The 23555-nt window shown below is 40.7% G+C and overlaps 1 protein-coding gene across 1 annotated transcript in view; it reads left to right on the top strand.

Annotated features, from left to right (window-relative positions):
• ADAM10 (ADAM metallopeptidase domain 10) overlaps positions 1-23555 on the top strand; it is a 168489-nt gene that overhangs the window by 83845 nt on the left and 61089 nt on the right. Inside the window, exons 5-6 of the mRNA XM_059699958.1 lie at positions 10331-10431; positions 19013-19162. Of these exons, the coding sequence (XP_059555941.1) occupies positions 10331-10431; positions 19013-19162 (251 nt within the window). The remainder of the gene's footprint in view (positions 1-10330; positions 10432-19012; positions 19163-23555) is intronic.

The raw sequence follows: 23555 nt of genomic DNA on the forward strand, positions 1-23555 counted from the left end.
ATTTTATCAAGTAGATTAGACACTCATTAAACACTATGTTTGATTATCTTAATCTTAGGGAAGTAAAATTTGCTATCCCAAATGTGTCTCTTTGGCATGTCAATTATTTAGACTGATTATTTATTTATTTATTTATTTATTTATTCCTCACCCAAGGATATGTTTATTGATTTTGAGAGAGAGAGAGAGAGAGAGAGAGAGAGAGAGAGAGAGAGAAACACTGATTGGTTGCCTGCCATTTGTGCCCCAACTGGGGATCGAACCTGAAACCTAGGTATGCACCCTGACCCAGAATCGAACCCCCAACCTTTTTAGTGTATGGGATGACACTCTAACCAACTGAATCACTCAGCTGGGACTAGGCTGATTATTATTATTTAAAAAAAAATTTTTTTTTATTGATTTCAGAAAAGGAAAGGAAGAAAGAGAAACATCAATGATGAGAGAGAATCATTGACCGACTGCCTCTTGCATGCCTCCTACTGGGGGTTGAGCCTACAACCCAGCCATGTGCCCTTAGCCGGTTGAACCCGGGACCCTTCAGTCTGCAGGCTGACACTATCCACTGGGAAAAACCAGCTAAGGCTAGGCTGATTATTTTTTTTTAAAAATATATTTTATTGATTTTTTACAGAGAGGAAGGGAGAGAGATAGAGAGTTAGAAACATCGATCAGCTGCCTCCTGCACATCTCCTACTGGGGATGTGCCCGCAGCCCAGGTACATGCCCCTGACCGGAATCGAACCTGGGACCTTTCAGTCCGCAATCCGACGCTCTATCCACTGAGCCAAACCGGTTTCGGCTAGGCTGATTATTTTTAAGAAACAGAAGATTCAGGAAATTTTTTTTTGGCCTCCACCTTAAGTGCTTAAAAGAATTTAGATAGAGGGCTTATTCCAGGAAGGGAGTTATCATCAGACATAACAACAAAGAATTTGAGCAAAGTGTGGTGGTGGTATTGATGAAGTTGGGGTATCCCCTTCCCTACTGAGTGCTGGGGGTGGAGTCCTTACGATATCTCTAGAAAAAAATTTTTCTGAGACCTGCGCAGGAGGATGAATGATATTTATTTGCATGGAATTACATTCCTGGGTTTCCAAAGTCGCATTTCCCTTAATCCAGTTATAGAAAAAGTATAGTGGGGCTTCAGTAGAGCTAAAATCAGAGCCAGTGTCCAGAGTTTCCATTCCATATTGCAGTCAGGTCCAGTTCAGCATCAGACTAGTTACAGTCCAGTAGTCCATTGTGTGTGGGTGTCCATATGGCTATGGGCCATGTAGGAAAATGCCAGGAAGCAGGGGTGAGAGCCCCATAAGCCAGGAGTCACATGCAACATGCCAAGAACCAAGAGTACAAGAGCAACTAAGAGAGTGAACTCCTTTGCTCAGGGGATTATATATCCCAAATTTTCTTGCCCTTGCAGTGGACATGCCTATTCTGGCCAATGATCTGTTCCTAGGTGTGACTGACAGACAAGCACCTTCCCTATGTCACCCCAGCTTTACTGGGCATGCATCTATTTCCCCTCCATTGGACCCCTGGGGAGTGTAAAGTTGTACCTTCCTGGAGAAGTTGCCCAAATAATATGCCTATAATATTTGGCCTTTCCTTTGCTCCTGTCCTGTTATTAATAACTAGATTACATGGTTTCAGTGGTTTCAGTGGTGGGGGATTAGCATGGCTTGTTTGTTCACATTCCTCTCTGTGTCCCTTTGTCTCCGCATGGCCTGGCAAATATTTATTCTTTTTTTGTTGTTGTTAATCCTCACCCAAGGATATTGTTCCATTGATTTTTTTTTTTTTTTTTTAGAGAGAGAGAGAGAAAGAGAGAGGAAGGGGTGTGGAGAGACACACAGAGATAAACAGCTATGTGAGAGAGACACATCGATTGGTTGCCTCCTGCACATGCCCCGACAATGGTTGGGGTGGAGCCTGCAACTGAGGTACGTGCCCTTGACCGGAATCAAACCTGCGACCCTTCAGTCAGCAGGCTGACACTCTGTCCACTGAGCCAAACTGGCCAGGGCTAAACCTTTATTCTTTTATTTCCCTTGAACGTCTTCTCCTTTGAAGTCCCAGACCAGTCCCCTCTTTCCCTTAGCCTCAGATGTTACATAATCTTCAGTTACTTGGCTGCTCTTTGGACCTCATATTCTTTTGGAGCTCCTGTATATAGAAAATTAAATTTGATTTTTTCCTGTTAATCTACATGTCAATTTAATTCCTATACCAGTCAGAAGAACCCAGAAGGGTAGAGGAGAAAATTTTCCTCCCTGACATGTTCAAATACCCAGCATCAGTGCCAATTATTGAATGCACAGAGTATCATTGTATTTGGTATTATTAATATCTGGAAAATATATTTTATCGAGATACTATACAATAGGGATTGCTGATTATATATAAACTAGTGGCCCGGTGCACGAAATCTGTGCACGGGGGGGTGGGGGTGTCCCTCAGCCCTGCCTGCACCCTGTCCAATCTGGGACACCTTGGGGGATGTCCGACTGCCGGTTTAGGGATTGGGCCTAAACTGGCAGTCAGACATCCCTCTCACAATCTGGGACCGCTGGCTCCTAACTGCTCACCTGCCTGCCTGCCTGATCGCCCCTAACCACTCTGCATACCGGCCTGATCGCCCCCAACTTCCCCCCCTTCTGGCCTGATCACCCTTAACTGCCCCCTCCCCCTGCCAGCTTGCTCGCCCCCACTCTCCCTGCCTGCTGGCCTGTTCAACCCCAACTTCATCCCCCGCCGGCCTGCTTGCCGGGAGCTGGTCCATCCTTGCTGCTTGACATAGTTGCTGCAGGGAAGAAACATCTGCACAGCATATGTTTCAAGGGACCTGGTGTATATGGCATACTGTTCTTAATATGTTTGTTCACCTTCTTGGCACTATGTGTTTTAACCAAGGTCACCTCTCCAAGAAAGGTTGTTTCCCCAGGTAGGGATTTTCCCCTGAAGTTAAGGAGGGAATAAAACCCCTTAACTAAGTGCCAGGCGGGTAGTTAATCACTTTAACTACGAACAATCATGCTTAAGCTACATAATCTTTACTCCCTGGAATGGAGATAAGAAACGCCGTAACCTTTGGAATAGAGATTGATTGGATTGGAATCAACTGGTATAAATACAGATGTAACAAGACAACAGGACACAGAACCTAGAGACAGAACCTAGCGAGAGAACATGGCAAAAGATCCTGGACAGAACCTGGCTACAGAAATTGGCTGGAGAACCTAGACAGAACCTGGCAGGAGAACCTGGACAGAACCTGGCGACCGAACCTGGCTGGAAAACATGGAGAACCTGGCTGGAGAACCTAGCGAGAGAACATGGCTACAGAACCTGGCTGGAGATCCTGGCTAGAGGAACCTGGCTATGATGATCACCTGAATGCTGCATCCGTGTCCTTCATTCTTTGCTGACTCCGTCCACACCTTGGGGAACCCCTGGACCTGTTGGGGCTGGACCCCAACATCTGCTGGCCCCTAACTTCACCCCCTTCTCGCCCCCAAGTGCCCCCCCCCACCCCCCCGCCAGCCTGATTGCCCCCAACTGCCCCTTCGCACCCCCTGCCAGCCTGCCTGCCACGAACTGCCACCCCTTTTTGGCCAGCTTACCCCCAACTGCTCCCCCCCCCCCCCCCCGCTGGCCTGATCGCCCCTAACCGCCTCTGCCTCGGCCCCACCACCATGGCTTTGTCTGGAAGGACGTCCAGAAGGTCTCCCGGTCTAATTAGCATATTACCCTTTTATTAGTATAGACTAGAGGCCCGTTGAACGAAGAGATTAGTGCAATATGCCTTCCTTCCCCTGGCTGCCGGCACCTGTTTTCCTCTGGCACCTGGGATCCAGACCTTTGGTCTGGCTGCAGTGGAGAAGCCAAAGCCTTTTCAGTCTTCAGTCTTCATTCTTCACTCTGTGCCTACATATGCAAATTAACCATCATCTTTGTTGGGTTAATTTGCATAGTTGCCTGATTGGCTGGTGGGCGTAGCGAAGTGACACCAATTTGCATGTTTCTCTTTTATTAGTGTAAATTAGAGATTAGAGACCTGGTGGGGGTGGGGGCCTCAGCCTGGCCACACTTTCTCTAATCTGGGACCCGACCAGGGGACATCCCTCTCACAATCTGGGACCACTGGCTTCTAATCGCTCACCTGCCTGCTTGATTGCCCCTAACCCCTCTGCCTGCCTGCCTGATTGCCCCTAACTGCTCCCCTGCTGGCCTGATTGCCCCTAACTGCCTCTGCCTCAGCCCCCACACCTGGGACCCAGGCATCCCTCCTCCGGCCGGCCACAGGCACCCGGGACCTGGGCTACCCTCCTTCTGGCCGGCCGCAGGCACCTAGGACCCAGGCCGGCTTTGCCCGGGCCGACTGCAGGCTCCCGGAAGTGCGGGCGGCTTCACCTGGGCTGGCCGCAGGCGCTCGGGCTCGGCTTTATCGGGAAGTATGTCCGGAAGACGTCCGGCCTAATTAGCATATTACTTTTTTATTATTATAGATCAGACATGTATACTCTTCTTTGGCTTTCCCTGTTACATTAAAGAAAATGATGTTTTACTGGTAATGGTTTACGATAAGGATATTTTTGTTCTGTTCTTGAATTTAGTAAGATGTTCAGTTAAATGCCATGCATGGGGTTGGAAGCTATAAAATTCTCTCTTCCAGAATACTTTGCAGCATGCCTTTTGTGCCTGTGTAGGAGCAGATTCAAAATGTATTTCATAATATGCTTTTAATGAAGGTAAATTCTAATTTCTGTCATGATCAGCTTATGATTTTTGTTCTTTCTCAAATTTGAATAAAATTAGGCATATTGCCCTAACCGGTTTTGCTCAGTGGATAGAGCATCAGCCTGCGGACTGAAAGGTCCCAGGTTCGATTCTGGTCATGGGCATTTACCTTGGTTGCGGGCACATCCCCATTGGGAGATGTGCAGGAGGCGGATTAGAGATGTTTCTCTCTCATCGATGTTTCTGACTTTCTTTCCCTCTCCCTTCCTCTCTGTAAAAAAATCAGTAAAATATATTTTTTAAAAAATCAGGCATATTGACTAACTTATGGAGGGCTTAAAACTTGATTGCTAATGAATCTCACAGCTTTTTGCTCTGAAACTGAAAATCTTGCGTGGAGTAAATCCTTCTTTTGAGAAACTGTTTGAAAATGATAACAGTATTTTTTTCTCTAGGCATTTAATATATTTAATCTGGGTATTATAGAGTCTATTAGCTTCTATCTTTAGTTAAAAGATGAACGTAGTTACTGTACTTACCAGTCTTCAACTTAAGTACATGGTTGATTTTTTTAGCAAAAGTTGTATTTTTTAGGATGAATGAAAACTAGTATAAATGAAAACATTTAGAAAACTATAACAAATACCAACACTGGTAAAAAAAACAACAACTTCTGATATGCTAGAGCAAGATTATTTTGTTATTTTCTGTGATAAAAAATTTGCCAGATTGCTAGTGGAGAACAGATATAAAATAAGTTCTGTTCTTGACAAAAGTTTTCACTACGTATTAAGATTATGCTAATTACAGTACCAAACAGCCCCCTATTCAGTGAGAAAGTGCACTAAAAGCTCATTTCTCACTATGTAACAGTTTAATGTGAGTATTCCTTATCAGGCAGCTTTTCTTCTATAAGTGAGTAGGAATCCAGGTTACTTTATTTTATGCTATACTGTAATATAATGCAGTTCCCAGTTGTCTCCTACCAGCCATTTAGAAGGGAAAAAGAGCATATAGGATCCTGGCTGGTGCACTTCCCTACTGCTCATATTTCTTCAACTAAAAACTAGGTTATGTACACCTAGCTTGAATGGGAGGCTGGGAAACTTAGTTCAGGATAGTGAGGAACCTGTTTGGTCAATGACTGCTAAACCTTGCCAATAATGAAATTGTTTTTTCAAATAAAATCTCTGAACATTTAAAAACATATTTTTAGAAGTGGTTACATGATTGATATACTATTAGGAGAGGTTTTGGGGAAGATTGTATATTTTGTAAACAGATTATTCCCAACCCCATATACCTTTTTTTAAAAAATATTTGGTAGTGGTGAAGCATGTGGGATGGGGAGACCAGATATGATAGGCATTTAGAGGAAGTCATCTGAAAACAGGCTGTAATGATGTACCCACAAAGGCTTTTCTTTTGAAAGGCTAAGTTAAATAGTTTTTTTATTTGGAAGTGGGGCCATGATGCCATGCTCTTTTATCTGTGCTCATGTTCATGTGTGAAAGACAGCAATTTGGTTATGGAGGTTATTAAGGTAGTTTTATGAAACTTTATGATAAGTTAGAACTGTAGTTTAAATAGTCCTTTTTTTAATATGTTGGGAGATGTCTAATTCAACTCAAAGAATTTCATCAAATGTTAAATATATGTTTATTTCATTGAACTTAAATTAGTATAAGATAAATGGTAAAATAGATTATTAACTTAACTATTATCTTAATAAACAATCCAAATAAGGCACCAAAAACTGATCTATAAAGGAAAACTAAGAACATAACATATTAATTGAATCATAAGTTAGTTGTTTATCACATTGGAACAGAAATTAAAATAAGCTTTTGAAAATGTATTAGTGTTATTCATTTTCTGTGGCCAAATATTTTGTATATCAGTACTCTTAGAGCATATTTTACTTACCTATTTAGTTGTTGATAGAGTCAGCAGAAGGATTCCTCCTCATTCACCTTGTTATCTTGTAAGAAATAGATAAATTATGTTCTTATTCATGATTTAAGTGAAAAACTAGCCAAAGAATCTGGCCACATTTTTAGTTGCTGGATACTGGACTATCCCAATGTTGGGTAAAATAGCACAAAATAATATCAAACTATGAACTTGATTTTATATGATAACTAGAGGCCCAGTGCATGAATTTCGTGCAGGGGGTGGGGGTGGGAATCCCCTCAGCCCGGCCTGCACCTTCTCGCAATCCAGGACCCCTCGGGGGATATCCGACTGCAGGCTTAGGCCCAATCCTGCAGGGATCCCTGTGGGATCGGGCCTAAACTGGCAGTTGGACATCCCGCTCGCAATCCGGGACCTCTGGCTCCTAACCGCTCGTCTGCCTGCCTGCCTGATCGCCCCTAACTGCTTGCCTGCCTGCCTGATTGCCACTAACCACCTCTGCCTTGGCCCCTGCTGCCCCGGCTTTGTCCGGAATGACGTCTGGAAGGTCGTTTGGCTGTCTGGTCTAATTAGCATATTACGCTTTTATTATTATAGATTAAAACAAGTAGGAAAATTCCAAGAGATCTAACGTCTGTTAACTGAATAAAGAACTTCAGTGCATATGTACACTTGTCTATGAGCATGTTTTTGTATTGTGTTCTTGACATGGAGGAACTTTAACTGGTGGGCTAGGCAAGCTAGCTTTCATTAAGAATCTGGGCAAGACTCATTGGGACATTTTCAGGTTAAAATTATAGTAGCAGAAGAAGGCAGAGTGGTGATAATACCCTAAATTAAATGGTGAGAAGTGAAAAACTTGGCATATTATACTGTAAGACTTTCCAGCCTTTGTGGTAGATTCTTATTAAATATATGTGGGATGGTACTATATTTTCACTTTGCTAAACTGAGCATTTGAAATGATACAGTAATAAATGTATTAGTGTTTTATCTTCTTTAAATATATATATATATATATATTTTATTGATTTCAGAGAGGAAGGGAGAGGGAGAGAGAAATAGAGCAATGATGAGAGAAGATCATTGATAGGCTGCCTTCTTTCTGCACACCTCACACAGGATTGAGCCCACAACCTGGGCATATGCCCTGATGGGAAATCAAACCATGACCTCCTGGTTCATAGGGCGACACTCAACCACTGAGCCATGACAGCCAGGCATGTTCATCATTTCAGTTGTGTTAGTTTTCCACTTCAAAGTAATTTTAACTTGTTCTCCTGATATTGCAGTTCTTGAGTTCTAGTTTAATTTTGAAAATTTCAAAACTTAAAAAAATGTTTAAAGAATTATACAGGAACACATACATCCTTCTCCCTAGTTTACCATTTTTTAAAACATTTTATACTTCCCTCAACACATTTTTTTTGGGGACCATTTGAAGGTAGGCTACAGACTGCATGAGCCACCACTGCTAAATACTGCAGCACACATCTCCTAAGAATATATACATTTTTAAAATGACAATAATAAGTGTTTCATCCCCTAAAAATGAACTTTAATATCATTTACTATACAGACTAAAATGAAATTTATCCAGTTCTAAAAATACTATTTTTTTTGGCATTTATTATATCTCTTTTAAGTGTCTTAACTTCCAGGCTCCTCCACCCCACAGTTCTCAGTTTTTTACTTTTATTTTTAATTTTTTTATTAATCATCACCTGAGGATATTTTTTTCATTGATTTTTCAGAGTGGAATAGAGGTTGGGGGCGGGGGGGAAGAGGGAGGAAAGGGAAGGAGAGATAGAGAGAAAGAGAAGCATCAGTGTGTTTCACATTGACTGGTTGTCTACAGCACATGCCCTAACGGGGGCCGGGGAGCAAGCCCACAACTTAGGTACTGCTCTTGACTCCAAGACCCTTCAAGCCGACGCTCTAATCCAGTGGTTCTCAACCTTCTGGCCCTTTACATACAGTTCCTCATGTTGTGACCCAACCATAAAATTATTTTCGTTGCTACTTCATAACTATAATGTTGCTACTGTTATGAATCGTAATGTAAATATCTGATATGCAGGATGGTCTTAGGCAACCCCTGTGAAAGGGTCGTTGGACCGCCAAAGGGGTCGCGACCCACAGGTTGAGAACCGCTGCTAATCACTGAGCAACACAGGCCAGGGCAACTTTTTCTATTTCTTTAAATGACATTGCCTTTTTTCACATGTCTAAGGCAATGACTTACAGAATGTTTCACATTCTTGGTGTGTCTGTTTATTCGTGATTAGGTTCAGTTAACATATTTTGGCAAGAATATTGCATAGGTGAAGCTGAATGTTTCTTAACTGCATCACAGTAGGAGACACAATATCAAGTTGTCCTATTCGTAATGCTTAATTTGATCACTTGGTAAATGAAGTGGTAATTATTATATAGCTTTGATGTAAAGATACACTTTTCCTTTATAATTATTAACTAATCTGTGGGGTTATGCTTTAAGAGACTATGAATATGCTCCCATCTTTCACTCAGTGGTTTTAGCACCCATTGATGATCCTTTGCTTCATTAACTAATATACCAGTATGTTGGCTTGGAAATAGTGACTTTTAAGTCTATCATTTCTTTCACATTGATTGATTAGAATTTTACAGCTGTTGGCAATCTTGACCCCTGATAAAAACTAATTTAAAATGTAAAATCAGGGCTGTTTATCAGTGTAGATAGATTGTTCATAATACCTAGTTTCTACATGCCAGTTTAGATTTGTATTGTAGTGTTTAATTTGTATTTTCAATGAAATAGGCTACTAGTATGCACTTTAGGTTCTAGATTTTTCTTAATTAACTACCTGCAGTGTTTCAATTATAATTCTGTGGATTGATTCTGTAAGCTACTTAAGGATTTTTCAGTGCTTCTCCTTTCACCCATGTCTTGGTATTTGATTTTGACAATTAATTATGATTAGTAGATTGAATTATAAAATATGTTCATGAACTAAGTAGGACCTTAACAATGGAGAAGTATGTGAATTTTGAGAGAGTGGAGTAAACTTTTAAATGACTAAATTGAACAGCTATCTGGAAATAGACCCAACTCATTTAAGGATAAATGAATCATTGCTTATGAAAGGAGAAAAATGGTGATAAAATAGTTATTGGTTTATAAAGCATTTGCTTGAAGTATGCATTGAATAAATTTAAACTCTGTCTGCTTTTACTGTGCCATAGAGCTTGGTTCTTAGGCCAGTTGGTATTCATGGGAGGAATTCAAGCCAAATGTAACATTATATTAGCTTAATTGTAGTTCAGATTGAGGTGGTTTTGTGCTTTGCAGCATAGGAATTTAATATGTTTGAAGGGAAAGTTACACACTACAAAATAAAGTAAATTGCAGTATTAAGATGCTCTGTATATCCAAAGTGGGAAAGGTGGGGAAAGTTCAACTCAGAATAAACAATGATTATTGTTTTTAGAATTAACTAATTATCTGTATGATAAAGTTCTAGAGACCAGTGATGTTTTATTGAGGGAGAACTTGGGAACCTACCAGGTTTGAAAATTAGAATGCCTAGCATAATTCTTTTCCTATATTACTTATGACAGTTAAATTTTCATTTATAAGATAATTCATAATACCTAAACATGTGACAAAAAATGATATTGCTTTGTGTTTTAGACTACCCCCATAAATATGGTCCACAGGGGGGCTGTGCAGATCATTCAGTATTTGAAAGGATGAGGAAGTACCAGATGACTGGTGTAGAGGAAGTAACACAGGTAAGGATTTTAATACTAGCTTGCATTTAAGAAATGAAAATGAACTTGGGCATGTGTTCCTGCATTAAATATGTTTGTTCTAGAATTTCTGAAATACTTATAACACTGGAGAAATATTGAAATTTTTTAATGCTTAAAGAAGCCAGTTAGCTTGCCTATAATAAAGACATAGTGCTGAGATTTGAAACAAATCTGTGTGTCTCATTAACATTACATTATATGTCCGAAACATAGTGAGTCTTAATTTAAAAACCAATCAGTTTGAACTTGTGTTTTCTATAAATGTAACTCTTTGTATTAATATTAAAATTAGACTGGTCAACTTCCCCTTGTTTGACTCGGACTTCCCAGTTTAACACTGAAAGTCACGTGTCTTTAAGCAAACTGAGATCATTAGCCACCCTAATAATAATCACAGTGCTGTTGATATTTTAATTGTAAGATATTTTGCCATTTGACTGTTGTTCTTTTATTCTTTTTTTGATCTCCTTTTTCCTGTAATAAGGGATAGGTTTATAGTTATTTAAAACATAAGTTTAGCCCTGGCCAGTGTGGCTCAGTTGGTTGGAACGTCCTCCCATACAACAAAAGGTGGTGGACTTGATTCCCAGTCAGGGCATTTGCCCAGGTTTTCAGGTTTGTGCCCGCATTGGGGCGCGTGTGGGAGGCAACTGATCCATGTTTCTCTTTCACATCGATGTTTCTCTCCCACTCCCTCTCCCCCTCTCCCCTTCTCCCCCTCTCCCCCCTCCCCCTCTCCCCCCTCTCCCCCTCTCCCTCTCTCCCTCTCTCTTAAAAAAAATAATTCAAAGCAAGTTTAAAATGAAAATAAAAATATTTTTATGATAAAACATTTTTCATGTAGTTTAGACATCCTTTCTAAAAGTAGTAGGCTAGAGTAATGTTTCTTGAGCTACTTGAGATACAAATGCAGATTTGTGTGTTTCTTGATCTGCAACATGCACAAACAATTCTGTTTCAGGTGGGACTTTCAAGTATAAGTGAGATTTTATTCTTGCATTCATTGAAAACTATGTATTGATCTGTTATATTGTCAGAGACTGCTGGTTCTAGAAATATGTGGAGACTAAGACAAAGATTTATCCTCAAAAAGTTTATCATTTACTTGGAGACACAGAGTTACAATTGAGGGTAAGGGATAGAAGAGGATTAAGTATAGGATGATGCTCTATACCAGAGGTCCTCAAACTTTTTAAACAGGGGGCCAGTTCACCGTCCCTCAGACATTCCACACATGCGCACTGCGGGCCCCGGATGAGTCGGCTACTAATAAGCAGGACAGGCAGCGGCGGCAAAAACACCCGGCGGGCCGGATAAATGTTTTCGGCGGGCTGCAGTTTGAGGACCCCTGCTCTATACATAGGAGCACAGTAGTCATACACTAAAAAAATAAGTAAGAGTGAGGTTGGGCATGAATAGGTGGAAAGGCAGTATACAGGCATACTTTGTTTTATTGCACTTCACAGATGTTGTTTTTTACCAAATGAAGGCAAGACCCTCCACTAACAAAAAGATGAAGACTCGCTTTATTGCTATACTCACTTTATTGATGGTGGTCTGGTCCCGAACCTGTAATATCTCTGAGATATGTCTACATACCTCAGAGGTATTAGAGATTATTAAAGGCCAGAGAGATAGTAAGACTGGTAAATAATTTTTAACCCTAGGGTGGGGTGTAAGATTAGAGACTAGGAGACTAATTAGAAGTTACTGTAGTTATTCAGTAGAAAAATGATTTGTACTAAGTGTCAGCAATGTGGAGAGGACAAGACTACAGATTTCTAGATATAGCAGAGTTTAACAGTGGCTAGATATAAAGTTAATATACAAAAATAGGTCACATTTCTCTTTTTGTTGTTTGTTTTTTAAATATATTTTTATTGATTTCAGAGAGGAAGGGAGAGGGAGAGAGACACACCCCCTGCACCCCCCCCTGCATACCCCCCATTGGGGATTGAGCCCGCAACCCGGGCATGTGCTCTTGACCGGAATCGAACCTGGGACTCTTCAGTCTGCAGGCCAATATTATATCCACTGAGCCAGACCACCTAGGGCTAGGTCACATTTCTCTATATCCAGTAATAGACTATCAGAAATGTAACAAAAGAGAAGACATTGTTAATAGTATCAAGAATATCATGTATTGAAGAATAAATATAACAAAGAATTATAAGACCTAATTAAGGAAAATTATGAAGCTATATAAGATGTGTTAAGATTACTTTATTTTTTAAAAATATATTTTATTGATTTTTTACGGAGAGGAAGGGAGAGGGATAGAGAGTTAGAAACATCAATGAGAGAAGCATCGATCAGCTGCCTCCTGCACACCCCCTACTGGGAATGTGCCCGCAACCAAGGTACATGCTCTTGACCGGAATCGAACCTGGGACCCGTCAGTCCCCAGGCCAACGCTCTATCCAGTGAGCCAAACCAGCCAGGGCTATTTATTTATTTATAAATATATTATTATTGAGGAAGGGAGAGAGAGAGAGAGAGAGAGAGAGAGAGAGAGAGAGAGAGAGAGAGAGAGAGAGAGAGAGAGAAGCATCAATGATGAGAGAATCATTGATTGGCTGCCTCCTGCACGACCCACTGGGGATTGAGCCCTCAACCCGCGCATGTGCACTGACCAGGAATTGAACCATGAGATTCTCAACCACTGAGCCACTGTGGCCAGGCAAGATTAATTTTAAGTAAATGGAGAGACATACCTTGTTAATGGAAAAATAATCTAATAAAAGAGAAACATGCAGATTGACCATAACTTCGATATGCCCCAAGCCACACCCACCAGCCAATCAGAGTGGCTATATGCAAATCAACCTAACAAAGATGGCGGCTGGCAGCCATGGAGCTGGAGCAAGTAGGAGGCTTGGTTGCCCTGGCGATGGAGGAAGCCAAGCTTCCTGCCTGCCCTGGCCGTCTGTGGTCTCCGCTAAAGGCAACAAAGTTTCAATTATAGAAGATTAATAAATCCCAGATACCTGCTTCCAGCCAGCCTCCACTGGGAGCTTGGGTGGCTGGGCGCCGTGGCCAGCCTGCAAACAGCCATCAGCCCCTCACCCAGGCTGGCCAGGCACCCCAGCGGGGACCCCCACCCTGAAGGGGCTGTGGCCAGCCTGCAAACAGCCATCAGCCACTCACCTAGCCTGGCCAGGTACCCAGCAGGACTCCCCTCCCTGAAGGGGGTGTGGCCAGTCTGAAAACAGCCCTCAGCCCCTTACCCAAGCTAGCCAGGCACTCCAGTAGGGACCCCCACCCTGAAGGGGGTGTGGTCAGTCTGAAAACAGCCCTCAGCCCCTCACCGATGCTGGCCAGGCACCCCAACGGGACCCCCACCCTGATCCGGACACCCTTCAGGGCAAACCAGCCAGCCCCCACCCATGCACCAGGCATATAATAAAAGGGTAATATGCAAATTGACCCTAACAGCAGAACGACTGGGAGTAACTGGTCACTATGACACACACTGACCACCAGGGGGCAGACGCTCAATGCAGAAGCTGCCCCTGGTCGTCACTGTGCTCCCACAGGGGGAGCTCTGCTCAGCCACAAGCCAGGCTTATGGCTGCCAGCACAGCATTGATGGCGGGAGCCTCTCCTGCCTCCTCAGCAGCGCTAAGGATGTCCGACTGCAGCTTAGGCCTGCTCCCCACTGGCAAGTGGACATCCCCCGAGGGCTCCTGGGCTACCAGAGGGATGTCTGATTGCCAGCTTAGGGCGGATCCCCCGGGAGTGGGCCTAAGCCAGCAGGTGGACATCCCCAAAGGGGTCCCAGACTGGGAGAGGGCACAGGCTGGGCTGAGGGCCCCCCCTCCGAGTGCACAAATTTTTGTGCACCGGGCCTCTAGTATATCAAAAAATATTAATTTTTCCGTGTTGATTAATAGATTAAATATAATTTTGATGCAAATTACAAAAGGGTTATTCACAGCACTTAGATGGGTCTAAAATGCTATACAGAAAAGTAACGACTAAGAAGAAGTAGGGCCAATCTAAAGGTGATGAACAGGCAAGAGGGAGTTGCCCTAGAAGGGATTAAAAATTATTATAATAAATGAGAGTATAATCTTAACATAGAGATGAAAACAAATGCAGATATGAAACTTTGTTATTTGGTAGAGTTAGAATCTCAAATCAGTGAGGAAAAGTGAAGATGGTTGAATAAATGGAGCCAGAAAAAATGGAGCCAGAAATACTTTTCTAATGTTTAACCATTTAGAAAAAGATGAAGTTGGATCTCTATCTCTTATTTAAAACAAAACTTCAGATAGATTAAAGTATTAAATGTCTAAAATGAAAACATTGAAACTTTTAGTAAAAATATTAAGTAAAGATTTCCCTTTCCAGTTATGATTGAATAATGGGTATCCACATAGCTTTCTTGTAGAAAACACGAAAACTAAACAAAATATATGAAACAGTTGTTTTCAAACATTGGAAGCAGGCAGTACAGGATGCGATGTTGAGAGGGAAATATAAATATCTCTGATTTTCCTGACTTCATGACGAGGCAAAATTTCAGGTGTGTCACAGGGAAGGGGATTGCAACAAGAGCAAAAAGTGCACAGCAATCTTACTGAGTTGAAGAGACAGGTCAAAGTTCAAGTAGGCAGAGTTTGACAGGAGACAGCTACACCTAGAAAAAGCTCCAGATATCTGCACAAGTGTTTCCTTTAGTTTTAGATGAATACTAAGCTATACATGCATAGGGTGAAATTCTATGAGGAAACTACCAGAGAAAGAAAACTACTGTGGAATCAATGTACTATTAGAAATTATACTTTGTAGAGATCCCAAGCCATATTAAGAGTAAGGCTAATTTCACCCTAGAGTTAAAAGCTACTGGAGACCTGCCCTAACTAAGTGGAAAAACTAAACTCCAAAAAGATCAAATTGACTTTCAGGTAAATTAACTGTCTGTCAGAACAAAGTTCAATAAAAACTCTTGTTAAAAGAGTACATAGCCCTGGCCAGTTTTGCACAGTGGTTAGAGTGCTGGCCCGAGCACTGAAGGATTCTGGATTTGATTCCTGGACAAGGACATGTACCTGGGTTGTGGGTTTGATCCCTGGCCGCGGTTGGGGTATGTGCAGGAGGCAATGGATCGATGTGTCTTTCACATCAATGTGTCTCTCTTTCCTCCTCCCTGCCTCCTTTCCACTCTCTCTAAAAATCAATGGGAAAAAATATTTTAGGGTGAGGATTAGCAATGAAGAAAGAGTACACAGAATGCAGATACTCAATAATGTAACATTAACAGAGTCCAGTATTCATAAAATATTACTAGGTGACAAAAAGTTGAAAAATGTGATCTATAATCAGGAGAAAAGCCACCCAGATAAAAACAGAACCAGAAATTATAGGCATTAACACAGAAGGACTTAAGATAATGGTTATAAATACATTCAAAGAATAACAGAAAAATCTAAAAACAGAGGAGATAATCGAAATTATAATAAAGAACTAAATGTAACTTGTAGAACTGAAAAGTACATTTTCTTAATTGAAATTTAATGGATAGGCTTAAGAGCAGATTATTTACTGCAGAAGGCAACATGGGTAAATAAAGGACAGTAAAAAATAGAAACTATCCAGAGCTAAGCACAAAGAGAAAATAATTGGAGTCCTGGGACAGCGGATACAGGAAAAATATTTGAAATATTAATGTCTCCAAAATTCATGGCCCAGGAATCTCAATGAAACCCAGGTAGGATAAACACAAGGAAAACTGTACTAGGGCATATTACAGTCAAATTATTGGAAACCACTGAAAATGAGAAAACCATAAATAAAAGCAGCTAGAGAAAAGAAGACACATTTATATCCAGGGAAACAACTGTAAGAATAACTTCTGGCTTCTCATTACACAGTGCCAACTGAAGATTACATAATGACATCTTCAAAGTGTGCTGGGGGAAAAACTACTAAACTAGGATTCTATATTTTGTAAAATAATTTTCAAGAATGAGGGCAAATTAAAGATCTGTTTCACACAAACAGGCTGAGAGAATTTGTAAGAGATTTACACTACAAGAATTGTTAAAGGAAGTTCTTCAGGTAGAAAAAGAATGAGAGATAGAAATATAGATCTATGCAAAGAAGTGAAGAGCATAACATAGTAAATATGTAGGTAAATATAAAGGACATTTTTTCTCATTTAAAATTTTTATATAGAAGGAGTGGATAAAGATAATTTATGTAAATGGAAAGGGGGAAATGCTGGGGTAGCAATACTTACATCTGACATAATAGACTTTTAAACAAAGGCTATAGTAGGAGACAAAAAAGGACACTATATAGTGATAAAGGGAGCAATCCAACAAGAGGATATAACACTTGTAAACATTTATGCACTCAACATGGAAGTACCTAAATATGTAAAGCAAATCTTGATGAACATAAAGGGAGAGATTGACAGTAATAAACTCATTGTAGGGGGTTTTTATCACTCCATTGACTGGATAGATCTTCCAGACAGAAAATCAACAAGGAAACAGTGGTCTTAAATGACATACTAGGTCAGATGAATTTAATTGATATCTTAAGAGCATTTCACCCCGCCCAAACCGGTTTGGCTCAGTGGATAGAGCGTCGGCCTGCGGACTGAGAGGTCCTGGGTTCGATTCCTGTCAAGGGCATGTACCTGGGTTGCGGGCATATCCCCAGTGGGAGATGTGCAGGAGGCAGCTGATTGATGATTCTCTCTCATCGATGTTTCTAACTCTCTATCTCTCTCCCTTCCTCTCTGTAAAAAATCAATAAAATATATATATTAAAAAAAAAAGAGCATTTCACCCCAAAGCAGCAGAATATACATTCTTTTCATGTGCTCATAGAACATTTTCTTGGATAGATCACATGTTAGGACACAAAACACATTTCAATAAATTTAAGAAGATTAAAGTCATATCAGGCATCTTCTCTGACCATAATGGTATGAAAATAGGACTTTATCACAAGGAAAAAACTGAAAAACACACAAAGACATGGAGGCTAAATAACATGCTACTAAACAATGAATGGGTTGACAGTGAGATCAAGGAAGAAATCAAAAGTGACCTGAAAACATACAACAACCAAAAATCTATGAGACACAGTGATAGCAGTCCTAAGAGGGAAATTCATAGCATTATAAGTGTATCTCAAGAATTTAATTTGAATTCTCTATTATTATTTCATCAAAATTCATTTAAAATGGTTCTTTTACATGTCAACAATTGTTTAAGTATTTGGATTCAATTGCAGTGGTAATTCTTTAAACAAATACTACTGATTTGAGCATTCAGTTTGCCTGCCAAGTGTGCGTTAGGTGAGAACAATCTATAGATATAAAAGCCAAGCGACTGGAACAACGGAATGACCAGGATAACTGGTTGCTGTGACGTGCACTGTGGAAACCAACTGGCCCGATTGGCTCCCCACCACCTCAATAGGGGGTGGGGCCAGCAACCAACCTCCTGTGTCACCTCGTCCCCGCTGGTCCTGGCCGGCCGGACCCCACCCGTGCACGAATTTGTGCACTTTGACTCTAGTTTAGTGATAAGCAAACAGAGATAAGTGTCTTTTTTCTAGAATTCATGAAGTAATAGGTGTTGGGGTGGGGATAGAAGTTAATCAAATAACCACACAGTAAATTGTAAGATTACTCTATGTAAGGACATGGTTACATGGTTTTATGAGGTGGTATAATGGATGAATTGACCTTCGCTAAGTCTGAAAGAAGATGTTAGATCAGGAGAGGTAGCATCAGCATGTGCGAGGACTGGCAGGAGACAGACTGTGTGTTGGAGGATTGGAAAGAGGGCTAGAGTTGGGTAATACAATAGGGTCTGTCTGTGAAATAATATGGAATGGGAAGAAACTGGACAGGTAATTAGAGTCTGCAGTACTTATTTGATGGCATATACAGAATTTAGGACTTTATCCGTAAAGCAATGGGAAGTCATTGAAATATATTATAGAGGTAAGTAATATTTTCAAGTTTGCATTTTGAAAAGATTACAGTATAGAGAATACATTAAAGGCTAATAGTGGATGTGGATAGATTACATTGTTTTTATTCTAGTACTCTAGGTAATAAGTGATGGTAGTTTGGACTAATGTGATGGAGACAGGTTTCTTAGGTATTTAGGAGCCAAATTTTGACGGGTAGGTAATACATTGGGTTTATAGAGGTGAGGTGGAAGAAGATATCAAAGTATTATAAACTACTATAAGACTTGCTTTATATTCAAATGATTACATATTAAAAGTTATATTTTGAAAATGTGTAAAAGTGAAAGAATCTCTTGAATAATACATCTATGCAGTAGATGTTATGAGTCTGAAAGTGATGTTTATGAAGAATTTTTAATGGCATGGGGAAATGTCTATGATGTTACATAATAAAGCAGGATATGAAATATTTTATAATGTGTACTCTTGTTTATAATATGAATTTTTTTATAATGTCTACTCATAATAAAGCAGAATATGAAATTGTTTTTAAAGTATACTATATAAAATTATATTAGTGAAGCATGCTAATGATTAGAAATGACTCTCTTTTTGACAGACACCTAAAGAACATGCTGTTAATAATGGTCCAGAACTCTTGAGGAAAAAACGTACAACTTTAGCTGAAAAAAATACTTGTCAGCTTTATATTCAGACTGATCATCTATTCTTTAAATATTATGGGACACGAGAAGCCGTGATTGCTCAGGTACTTATAATTTTCCTACTATTTTAGGAGCTCTTGTATTGTAATAGCTATATTTTCCTCTAAAATTAAAGTTAGCACATATCTCATTTTGGAAAAATAAAAAGTATGTATTTTCAATTATGATATGATGAAATATGTAAGATAACTATACAGATAGCTGAAAGACCAGTTAAGATATTTGTGTCATTCAAAAGAGAGGTGTAAGAAAATGATTTCATGAAGGAGATGACACTGGAGCTTAGCTTTGAAAAGAGGATTGAATTTCAATTGTGGTTTTAATAGAGGGAAAGATAGAGGAATTGTTTCAATAAGAAGTATTTAATTTCTGTTCTGTATACCCATTGTACTTAGCACTTTCTAAGTTACCTTATTATTTGCATTTGTGCCTTAATCCTTTTTAAAGTATAAAGTATTTAGATATACCCTTCAATATGTTCTCATGTTGAAGGTATCCAGTGAGATACCTTTTGACTTTAAGGATTTGAGACTGAGAATGAACGTGCCATTGTATAACTGGTGAATTCATTTTGGTGGTGTTGATGTGCTTAATTTTAGATATGTCTAAAAGCCAGGTAGTAATTCCATTAGGATATTGAAAATATAGAACTGGAACTTAGGAGAGGTTTGAACTTTTTGCATGGAATTTCTTGGCATAAAGGAGATATAGGTGGTACATTAAAAGGAGAGAGAATGAAAGGGAAAGAATGAAATCAAAAGGGAAGAAACTGGGAAAGAATATCTATATATAGTGAATAGAATGAGGAAGAGAAGCAATGTGCTAAAACATAAGAGTTAAAGAGGAAGTATTAAATAATTAGCCAAGTTAGAAACAAAGTTTCAAAGCAAAATGCACAGCCAATAGTGTCATCTTACAGAGATATCAAAGAGAATGATGAAATGTGTTAGATGGCAGGAATTCTCAATGTACACGTATATATCAAGATATTTAAATATCTTACAGTTTTATTTATTAACGCGGCCCAGTGCACAAAATTCATGCCTAGCCCAGCCTGCACCCTCTCCAATCTGGGACCCCTTGGGGGATGTCTAACTGCCGGTTTAGGCCCGATTCTAGGGATCGGGCCTAAACCAGCAATCGGACGTCCCTCTCACAATAATCGCTCACCTGGCTGCCTGCCTGGTCGCCCCTAACTGCCCGCATCCTGCCGGCCTGGTTGCTCCTAACTGCCCCCCAATGCCAGCCTGGTCACCCCTTACTGCTCCCCCTGCCAGCCTGGTTGCCCCCACCTGCCCCCCTCTGCCAGCCTGGTTGACCCTAACTGTCCCCCCCTGCTGGCCTGGTCTCCCCTCATGGCCCCCCCCCCCCCCCCCCCGCTGGCCTGGTCACCCTATGTAGCCTGCTGTTCAGTTGTTTGGTCATTCCTCACTAACCCCCCTGCTGGCCTGGTCGTAGGCAGCCATCTTGTGAGGGCATGATGGTCAATTTGTATATTTCCTCTTTATTATATAGGATTATACCTCAATAATGGTGGAAAAAAGTAGAATGACTTTTTTTTTGTAGTTCTATCTTAATTTTAATTGGTTGCAAATGTATATAGATAAATATTTATATCTATACATTACATATCTTTGTCCACATGTGTGACTATTTCTTTTTTTTTTAATTAAATATTTATAGTTCAGATTATTATAGTTCCTCTTTTTTCCCCCCATAGCTCCCCTCCACCCGGTTCCCACCCGACCCTCTGCCCTTACCCCCCCGCCCCCCGTCCTCATACATAGGTGTACGATTTTTGTCCAGTCTCTTCCCACACCCCCACACCCCTTTCCCCCCGAGAATTGTCAGTCCACTCCCTGTCTATGCCCCTGATTCTATTATATTCACCAGTTTATTCTGTTCATCAGATTATTTATTCACTTGATTTTTAGATTCACTTGTTGATAGATATGTATTTGTTGTTCATAATTTTTATCTTTACCTTTTTCTTCTTCTTCCTCTTCTTAAAGGATACCTTTAAGCATTTCATATAATACTGGTTTTGTGGTGATGAACTCCTTTAGCCTTTTCTTATCTGTGGAGCTCTTTATCTGACCTTCAATTCTGAATGATAGCTTTTCTGGGTAAAGTAATCTTGGTTGTAGTTCTTGCTGTTCATCACTTTGAATATTTCTTGCCACTCCCTTCTGGCCTGCATAGTTTCTGTTGAGAAATCAGTTGACAGTTGTATGGGTACTCCCTTGTAGGTAACTGAGTTTCTTTCTCTTGCTGCTTTTAAGATTCTCTCTTTGTCTTTTGTTCTTGGCATTTTAATTATGATGTGTCTTGGAGTGGTCCTCTTTGTATTTCTTTTGTTTGGGGTTCTCTGTGCTTCCTGGACTTGTAAGTCTATTTCTTTCAGCAGGTAGGGGAAGTTTTCTGTCATTATTTCTTCAAATAGGTTTTCAATATCTTGCTCTCTCTCATCTTCTGGCACCCCCATAATTCAGATCTTGGTACGCTTGAAGTTATCCCAGAGGCTCCTTACACTATCTTGATATTTTTGGATTCTTTTTTCTTTTTGTTTTTCCGGTTGGGTGTTTTTTGTTTCTTCATATTTCAAATCGTTGACTTGATTCTTGGGATTCTCTAGTCTTCTGTTGGATCTCTGTATAATATCCTTTATTTCAGTCAGTGTATTCTTAATTTCTATTTGGTCCTTTTTCATATCCTCATGGGTCTCACTAGATTTATGGAGGGTCTCACTAAATTTATCGGTGGTTTCTAGAAGATTCTTGAGTAACCTTATAACCGTGGTTTTGAACTCTATATCCAGTAGTTTTCTTTCCTCCATTTCTGTCATTTGTGACCTGTTTCTTTGTCTTCGAATTTTTTATGCTTCCCTGTGTTGATAGAGTGGCTTTGTGTGCTGAGTGTCCCATAGGGCCCAGTGGCTCAGCCTCCCCAATTACCTGAGGTGAACACTCCTGGTGCACCTCTTTGTGGGCTGTGTGCACAGTCTTGTTGTAGTTCAGCCTTGATTGTTGTAGGTATCACTGGTAGGAATTGACCTCCAGGCCATTTGGCTGTGAGAATGAGCTTTGTCTACAGTGGGAGAACTTCTCTGCTGGAGACACCTGTCTGGGGCAAGACTTGCTTCAGTGGGGCTTTGGTGCTCACTGAGTCTGCCCCCTGAATGTGTCCCTTATGGATCTGAGGAGTTGTAATCTGGATGGTCCCCCTCTGACCACTGGGTACACTGGCTCTTGGATCTAAGGAGGTGCTAATTTAGCCTCTTCCTGAGGCTACCCAGCAGGAGCTACGGAGAGATCTGAAGATTCCACTTCTTTGTTTGGGGTTTGGGGGTGCCCAGATGAGGCCTAGCTGTGAAGCAATGCAAGCTTCTGTGGGGCCTTGGGCCTTCTTTTGGATGTTCTGGGTCTCTCTGACTCAGCTGCAGTTTGTTAGGTAATTTTAGATTGCAAAGGGCCAGGTCATTCATATGCAAAAGCTTCTGTGCACAGCTTGGGTGGGGCAGGGTCTCGGGAAGTCAACAGGGTGGAGCAAACAGCTATGGCTTATCCTCAGCCCTGCCCTAAGAGGCCCTGGGTCTCAGTGTCCTGCGGTAATCGCCACAAACACCTCTGAGAGAAAGCCACCCTTGAATTCCACCTGATGACAGACAGTCCAGTTTCTCCCCATATGAGTCTGGGTCTGCAGAGACTAGCCCGGAACTGGAGTTCAGAGCAGTTGGGAGCTTGAGACTCCCTCTCAATTTAAAAAGACAACCGCGTCCTCAGTTGCCAGCCCTTTCCACATGCGCCTCCATACCTCTGCACTTTACTTCTGCACCTCCTCTGAGTCTCAGTGTGCTTTTCTCTTTTCTTGTAGTTGTAGAATTTCCACTCAGCCAGCTTTCCTGTGGTTCTGGATGGTGTCCGTTTTGTCTTTTAGTTGTATTTTTGAAGTGGTTGTGTTTGGCAATTTCTGGTGTTTACCTATGCCGCCATCTTGGTTTCTCCTCAATAGAAATTTTCTAGAATGACTTTTTTAAGAAGATGGTATATAGATGTTTGAGCTGAGCTGAGTGTGAAGGATGATACCCTAGGCATAAGAGAACAGGTACAAAATGTAGTTGGTTTTCAGTTACTAGAGATTATTGATGATCTTTAGTCATGCTCTCAATGGAATTGTGAAGGTGGAAACATTGCAAACAGTAAGGAATGGGTTGGCAGTGAGATTCTACGGAATGTGAAAAATATGGTGACTTACAATAATATTTGGGAGTGAAAAGGAAGTAGGGATTACAAGAGAAGTTGGTTGGAAGAAGAAATAATACAGTAGGGAAGCAGTGTAAGATATAAGAGAAAAAAAAATGATGTGAAAAATGATCTTGAAGATCCAGTAAGGACTTGGGTCAGGAATAAAGAGAAGTTACCCTTTAAGGAAGGGATA

This window comes from Myotis daubentonii, chromosome 1 (genome assembly GCF_963259705.1).
Source record: "Myotis daubentonii chromosome 1, mMyoDau2.1, whole genome shotgun sequence".
Lineage (NCBI taxonomy): Eukaryota > Metazoa > Chordata > Mammalia > Chiroptera > Vespertilionidae > Myotis > Myotis daubentonii.